Raw genomic sequence first — 8664 nt, 5'->3', positions numbered from 1 at the left:
AACCAAATCAATCAAAACAGACAAGCACTTTATCCACACTTTCTGAAATGATTTTTGATTTTATTTTTAGTTTTAATTAACTGGCTACCTAGTATTAATAAATATTAATATTTTAATATATAACTTACATTTATATTTATATATAACTTAATAATATTTAATATAATATATAATAATTGACAAGACTATGTCTTGTTTATAAAATCGTACTGCCTGATTTTCTTACCAGCATACAGGTATGAAAGAGTACATGTTGAGAGTTGATATTGGTACAGAGTATTAGGTGCCCAAATCATTTGCGCATAAAAAAATCCAGAGTCGTAGGTAGTCGGGGGACCAAGAATCAAGTCAAAATAAAATACAAAATGGCAATTCTCTTCTACAAACAGCAAAACAGCCACCTCACCCCACCAAAGTCAGGTAGGGGAGAGAATGACCCACAGTCATTCTAAGAAGTGAACTCTGACCTTAGGACCGAACACATAGTTTCTTCTAGGTTAAATAAAATTTGTAATCTAATTTTGTAAATTTGGGAGTGCTTCAAATATGACGTTAAAACGGTTTTATGTCGTTACAAGTGGTTTTTTTTAACATTATCTAGTATAGTAAAATCATAGGACCGATAAAAATTTGACATTATATTAGGGTTGTCATTACATTTGATGACATTATAATTGGGTTAAACTGTACATTATTTGCGCAAAATAAAAAAAAATAATTTCAGACGATACAATAGCCACAATTATTTTTTTCAAAAGGGGGAACTTTTTGTTATGCATCAACAGAAATTCAACCTGGCCCAACACGCAGCTGAGAGAAATTTTGAAATTAGATAAGTTAATTTCATCGAAGATGCGTCATGGAAGATCTTGTGGTCGTGGCTGATAAAGTTTGAACGATCGCGCCCAAAAGCAGCAATATCAAAGAAGATAGGAGAATGAGAATGAGACCTGCCTTGAGCATCAAAGTGATTCTGTCTCCAAGATATAGTCTTGTCCCAAATACGGTTTTGCCATTTTACTTGTTTTTTGTTAGTCTGATGAGGATGTAAGCTGACACACACAGTGAATTTTTGAATAAATGGTTCTAATGCTATTGTGAGTTTTTTGGCACAATGAAAATATAGAAAATCATTCATATGGATATTTTTCACAATTTGTTAGTTAAAAGTTTATTAATCATTTGGAAGAAATCATGATTTTAATGTCACTATACTGTTGTGTTAATTATTTTATATGATTATTGGTGTAAAGTGTCTTTTTACAATTATTATGGAGGAACTTCATAAGTTGACATTTATTTTGTCAGTTCTAATTAGAGTATGTTTAAATATAAGAATCATCATATGCAGAATACAGAATAATTTTGTTTTAAAAATATATAATTTATATCGTATATTACATAGATATTTTTACTTATAATTATCTTAGTGAAGTTTCTAAAGAGCTGTTAAATTTATTTTTATATTTATATTTGATTGCTTTAACTGAAGTATTATTAACACTGAATGTTCAATTTTATTTTTAGCTTCTAGTTGTCATCCTTTGCAACAATTACTACGAAGAGTTTGTGTTCAGTTGTCTGATCTTGCTACACCGACAGCAGTGGTGGTTGTTAGGTAATTATGTCACTTTAACTTAAATTTTAAATTTTAAAAAATCTGATAAACTTTTTTAATCTAATTTTTCAGAGCTGTTTTGGATGCTTTATTGGATAGTTTTGTTCCAAATATGATTACAGAGGAAAAAGCTGAAGCCCAGGGAATGTCATTGCAGTGGGAAGTAAAACCATGTTCAACAGCTATTGCTCGCATTTTGAATTTAATTGCATACTTGGTATCACATGCACCATTCAAAATTCCATTAATAAATATTTTAAGAGGAAGGTAAATAATATTTATTAAAAAACTATAAAGGCCTAAAATATTTGTTTTGAACTTTCAGCTTTCATATAGAAATTTTGTTGTTATTGTAATATTATATTCATCATATCAAATGTAATCAAAATATCAATTGCTTTAGATTCAAATTTTCTTATTTAAGTACAGTTTTAAATTTGGAAAATTCATTAACTTTTTTATAGTCAAGTTCTGTGACAATACAATATTTAATAAAGTTTAGAATTCTTCCTCTTTATTATATAATAATTATTTTGAATGTTATATGAAAAGTGCAATTCAATTTAGCTATCATTTGTATCACATTATTGCAATTTATTTATTTATTTATTTTTTTGATAAATTTTTTAAGTAGTTATTAACAACAAATTTGAACAAAAACAGATTAATACCATTTATTATGTTTATTTTTGTCATAAGCAAAAGTTAATAAATTTGGTTAAAATTAATCTTAATATTAGTAACATAATTAAGATTAGATACTTCTTAAAAGCAAAAATTTAAAAATAAATAAAATAAAATAATAAAGTAACTGATTGGCAGATTATTGCCATTTGGTCCCTTTAAATACACAGTACAAAATCATGAAATTATTGATATTTATAGTCATTGTTATAAGAAATAAAAAGGATGCTGAAGTTCACAGGAATACAAAAAATAGCAAGGTTGCAGAACATCAGTGAAATCATGCTCGACATTTCAAATGCCATTGTCAAAACTTCTAAGCTTACAGGAAGGTGGCACTAAGCATCCGATGTACACGTTTTCACATTGAAAACTTTGGCCACAACCTTGCTATTAGCTTGTAGCTTGTGATATTGTTATTTTTCAAGTGTTTGAATAATATAGAAACTTTTATCCTATTTATAGATAGATAAATTTCTAAAATTTTTTAGTGTCAAGACAGATGAAAAGTATTCAGAAATTTTGAACATGATTCTCGATCATTTAAATTTTGTATCGAGCAAGCAATCTCATATAAATTCTCAAGAATGCATTGTGGTAAAATGACATTGATACTTAATTAAAAAAAACTTTGTAAAATTATTATGAATTTATTTATTTATTTTTATTATTCTAGTCAATACTTCAATCACTTTGTGATCCAGATATAGGTTTTGTTACATTGGAAGGAGGTGCTTCTGTTAGTGAAGTGGTCTGTTTCTATTACTTTGTTTTTTAATAATTTTCTCAAAAAATTGATGTTATTTAATTTTAAAATTGTGTTTGGATAGTTGGCAAATTCTCTTCCACCTAAGGAACATATATCTGAAATTAGTGGAGCATTGATACAACATATTGGCAATCATCAGCATACGTTTGCATCAGTTTTGCCATCATTAAGAACATTAGTTATGCTCACAGAACATGATTTTGGATTTTTTTATGTGAAACAGTAAGCAGAATATTACAAATTTTTATAATGTGATTGTAAATATGTGTAATTTATTTACTGTATTTATTTATTTTTTTAGAGCTTTAATTCAACATCCATCAACACTTCGATCTTTATTTGCACGTTTGAGTACCACCTTCAGCAAAGATAGCTCAGATTGTTTATCAACTTTGTCAACAACTTTAGAATTTTTAAGACTTATGGTTCATGGATATGAAGAAACATCTCAACCGGTTCCTGCTCGAACTTTGGTTCTTTCAACATCAGAGTTACGCAAAATTCTTGACTGGTATAAATTTGAGCAAAACACAAATAATAATTCATCTGAAAAACAATCGCATCCGTTATTTGAACTAGAACGCCTATTAACGGTAATTATGATTTTTAACATAGTACATTAGATTTTATTTTATCAGGGACAAATATTAGAATTCAATTTTTAAATGATTTTTGAAATTATGTGCAATTCATGCTTATAACATAATTTTTGAAAAATTTTATGACTAGAAAATGAAAATAATAATACAGTAGACTCTCGAAAACTCGGCACTCGATAACCCAGCACTCCGGATAACTCGGCCACACCCTGGCAGGGCAAAAAAATCCTTAGTTAATTAATTTTCATTATAGACAGCTTTATAAAAGTATAAAAGCTCTCATAAAGTATTTTTCTAAGGTCTGTCTTATCAGGTAAATTACTGTACACAGTGTATTCATTAATTTTCATTTTCATGTAGTAAAGGCTCNTATCAACTAAAAAGAATTAAACTATACATGTTACATAAAATGTAAAAATAAATATTTATTTTTACATTTAATTATAATTATCAGAGATTTCTAATAATAATTGATCTGTTTATGAATTTTAACTCTAAACATATTAGCCAAAATTGGCCTTATCTGTTAAAAACAAAATCGGCCGATTGAAAAGTTGTTAGACTAGTTTTTCTATATGAGTTTCCCTTGTAGCCTGAGGGGTAAAAACAATTTAGTCATTAGCAACAGAGATGGAGTAAATTTTCAGGGCTTAAAGAGTTAAGAGTTAATTAAAATCTAACTTAATATAGTTATTTTTTATGTTTTTATCATTGTATATAAACCAGAACTGAAGAATTCTATAGAGAAAACACATTTTGTTATTCCAGCAAAATGACTGTTTGATTAAACTAGGGGTCTCCAAACTTTTTATCCCATCGACCCCTTTATAGAATATTTGCCTTCTTATTGACCCCCAGATTAAGTATTTAACAAAAACATTAAATTATTTTTTGCATTTCTGATGTTAAGCAATAAGGAGACCTGCATAACAACCCAACAAAAGAATTTATAGTTCCCATATCTGATAAAAACCACCCAATAACATTAACAGAAAAAGAAGATATTTTCCATTGATTTATAATCTTAAAAAATAATAGCAAAATTATGGATAGAATGAAATTTGCCTATAGTTCTTAAACCATACGTGTCATAATACATAAAATACACAATTATCTTTGAAAACATAACATAAGTTATATTGTATGAAAAACCCTCTTACTGTCATTTTGCAACTACTACTGAATACCTTAAAAATATGTTAACATACCTTTTTATTAAAATAGTTGATGTTAGTGGGATGGATGTGTCTGAAGAGAAGCAGCAAGATTATTGATATTCGGTTGAAAATTGGTAAGTTTTAGTTGCAAATCACCACGGTTTTCCAAGTTCAATCTGTTCCTCTGTTTTGTCAAAATTGCATTCGTGTGGCTAAAACCAGCTTCAATTTTGTATGAAGTTGGGAATGCAAGTAAGAAAGGTTCGGCTTCTGCTCTGAGCTTGTGATATTTAGTGGCAATATTGTTATTGCTCCAAAATTCACTGAGATTTTTATTTTTAAACAACACTTTAGCTTCGAGATCTACACACATTTCAATCAGTTCATCTAAGTCAGGTTCACTATCTTCATTATCTATTTTTACATCAAATGGATTAGCAAACCATTCGGGAATATACATATTCTCCAAGTCTTCAAAATGTGCTTTAAAGTCTTTTTTTAATTTATCAAGATGTTTAATATATATCTTCAAATCACGGTCGGAAATCTTTTCATTTTCTTTTAGTATTCGCAAGTTTGAAAAAAATTTAAAATCAGATCATGCCAGTGAAGATTTAAATAGCTCCATTTTTACTTGAAAGGCCATTATGATTGTTCGAGCTTGAACAATTGCAATGTTTTTTCCTTGCAAATGCTTCTGTACTATATTAAATTTCGAATAAAGGTCTGCCAAATAGAACAGATGGTTTTTGCACTGTTTTAACTGGTCACATAGTGATGGATCCACATTCCTAAGAAACTCTTCAGCTGAGTCATACAAGTCAACAAGCCTCTGCAAACTATCACCTCTTGACAACCACCTTACTTCAGTATGCAAAAGTAATTGGCTGAAAGTTTCATCATTTTCTTCACATAACTTCGCAACAATCTGGAATTGAGAAGATGAGCTTTAATTTAATTTATTGACCTGATGCACACTTTTAGAATATGAAGTTCACCACTCAGTTTTTTGGCTACAAGATGCTGCCTGTGTAGGATACAGTGAACAGTATGTACTTTAGGAACCTTTTCCTTCAGAAATGCAAAACATCCTCTGTAACGGCCTACCATAGTAGGTGCACCATCAGTAGCTACTGCAGTAATATTTCCAAAAGGAATGCTGTGCTTGTTCAAATAATCTTGCAAACATAAAAAAATTGTCTTACCTTTTGAATCAGTTTCAAGATACTTAGCAAATAGAAATTCATCAACAGTGTCATTCAGGGATGGGCTATGAAATCTAACATAAGCCGTGAGAAGATTTGAACATCTGAAAGTTGATTCATCAAGTTGAATAGCAAACTTACAATGCTGGAGCTCAGAGGTCAAAGTTCTTTCCACATCATCGGTCATTTCCTTAATACGTCATTGCGCAGTACATGCATTTTAAAACTAGCCTAGTTGAGAGTCTTTCTACATAACATTTTCAATTACATCTTTTACATCTTTTATAGCTGGTATCATAATCTTTTACCTATAGTATATGGTTTGCCTTTCTTTGCAATATTAAGAGAGATGCTGTAGGATGTCTTCAGTCCTTCTCTATCAACACTAGCAGATGACTTCAAATATGTATTCAAATTTGGCCGAACTCTCAGTTTCTCTTTTAGCATTTTGAAATACTCAAAATCTTTGTTTTTCTTATCAGAATGGATTCTTTCCAAGTGGTCTTTCATTTTCGCCGGCTTCATAGCGTCATTGCTGAAAGTTTTTTTCACATAATAAGCACATAGGAATAGTTTCATTAGTAAACGATGGTACAAAACCATATTTCAAATACTTTTGTGAATATTGTCTGCATTTCTTCTTAGCATTGGTAGTCGTCATTGTGGGTATTAAAATCTGATTTTTAATATGAAAAACACAATATGTTTGCAGCACAACAAAATAGCAGCAGTAAGAGACAACTTACTCCCGCACAAGCTATAAAGAACTGCCTGTTCATTCTCAGAGTGTTGTGTTGCCACCTTTTGCTAACAATAGATATTTAGAATTAGAAGGAATTATAATTATTCTAAACTATTAAACTAAAGATATTAATAAATGTATATGATTTTTTCATATGAACATAATGATAATTTGATTTTTGGTGAATTTTTTAAATAATATCGCCTGACTGACCTATATTGCTGTTGGACAGTTTACAAAATAAACGTAAACAAGATGGCAATGGTAAAGGATTAATGATTTTCAATATATTACAATATTTTCTCTGTAAAGGACAAAATATCTACATTTAATATCATAAAGTACTCAGCAAATCACTATACATATAACTAACACCTTATTCTTGCCAAGAAACATAATTTATTTGAAACAAACGTTTTCAGCCTTATTCACAGGCCATCCTCAAGTTTAGAACAAATTTGAATTAAAGGATTCCATCAATGGAATACAAAATTCAAAATTAAAAATTAAATAAGCAATGGAATCAGGCTGAAAACATTTGTTTCAAATAAATTATGTTTCTCGGCAAGAATAAGGTGTTAGTAGTTATATGTATCTACATTTAGATATAAAATACTTAGAGTGACAACCATACTAGAGTGTAACAGTGCAACGTATGTCTGTGTATAATGAACTACCAGCGTTCATAACATGTTTGCAACACTAGTACAGTTGCCAGATGCGTGAAAACAGAGTAGCACATGGTTAAGGCGGTGTAGACTAAGGCAAAACTCGAGTTATAACTAGGGTAGTCAGTAATGTTGATCATATCCGTATTTCGAATTTTTATTGGAATATTATGTTTTTTTTCCTAGACAGTTTAATTGATCCTTTTTGGTATTAATTGACCCCCTTTCGACTCTTGTGTATTAATCGACCTCTGGAGAACTCTTATTGACCCCAAGGGGTTGATATTGACCACTTTGGGGACCCCTAGATTAAACAAATGTTTTTGACTGTCATTTAATGGTCATCATCATGTCATATATCCAAGATATGGTGTTACATCTTGGATAGAATCTATAATAATGTGTGTTTGCTCTATAGTTTATTTCATTGAAATTATTTAAAGAAAGTGTTGAAAAGTAAATAAATTGGTATATATTGATTATAAGATAATGTACGTTATTATAAACATACATTATATTATCATCTTAATAGTGGATTTTAATAGAATTGACAATGTGAAAAAAATATTTGAAATGTCTTAATAAGGAAATATAACCAATTACTAAAAATTTGAATTTTTATTGTTATTTAATTGTTACTTTTTACAGCATTAAGCAAAAGTCTTTGGACAAAAATGATTCAAGAAGTTTTAAAATTTTTATTACAATCTCCAAATACATTTACAACTGGTTTAAGTGTATTTTCTGAACTTTTACCTTTACCTCTTCCGTTACAGACTCGAGAGGTATTAAAGTGCAAATCATATTCAATTTTTTTAGTTCAATATCAAATATTTAAAATTTAATTATTTTCCTGTTATTTAAAGCCATTGTTGCAAGAAGAAGTTTCAAGAGCAGTAAATTGTAGAAAACTATGGAGTGCTCATCTTCATTCATTAAGTCCAATTATTCAAGATATAATTATTAGTTTGTCAGGTATGTGTAATTATTAATTTTTTTATATTAATTAATTTCACGATAATATTGTATTACAGTCAAACTGCGGTTTTCAAACTTGATTCATTCCTAAGAGTTGTTTGAAAATCGATTTGTTCTCAAACAGAAACAAATTTTCCCATAAGAAAACAATATAAAATGGATTAATCCATTCCTGACCCCAAAGCATTTCTTAACTTTATAGCTGTATTTCTTGTATAAAAATGTCTACAAATGCAATATAATA

At 29.2% G+C, this 8664-nt stretch overlaps 1 protein-coding gene across 1 annotated transcript in view; it reads left to right on the top strand.

The window, feature by feature from the left end:
• Nucleotides 1-8664, top strand: part of LOC111640317 (protein virilizer homolog) — a 151517-nt gene that overhangs the window by 98286 nt on the left and 44567 nt on the right. The window contains exons 28-29 of the mRNA XM_023386325.1: nt 8091-8227; nt 8309-8417. Coding sequence (XP_023242093.1) covers nt 8091-8227; nt 8309-8417 — 246 coding nt within the window. The remainder of the gene's footprint in view (nt 1-8090; nt 8228-8308; nt 8418-8664) is intronic.

This window comes from Centruroides sculpturatus, unplaced genomic scaffold, assembly GCF_000671375.1.
Source record: "Centruroides sculpturatus isolate CEXI.00-Female unplaced genomic scaffold, Cexi_2.0 scaffold1358, whole genome shotgun sequence".
Lineage (NCBI taxonomy): Eukaryota > Metazoa > Arthropoda > Arachnida > Scorpiones > Buthidae > Centruroides > Centruroides sculpturatus.
Note: the sequence above shows the minus strand (reverse complement) of the source record. Positions and strands in the feature narration are given on the sequence as shown.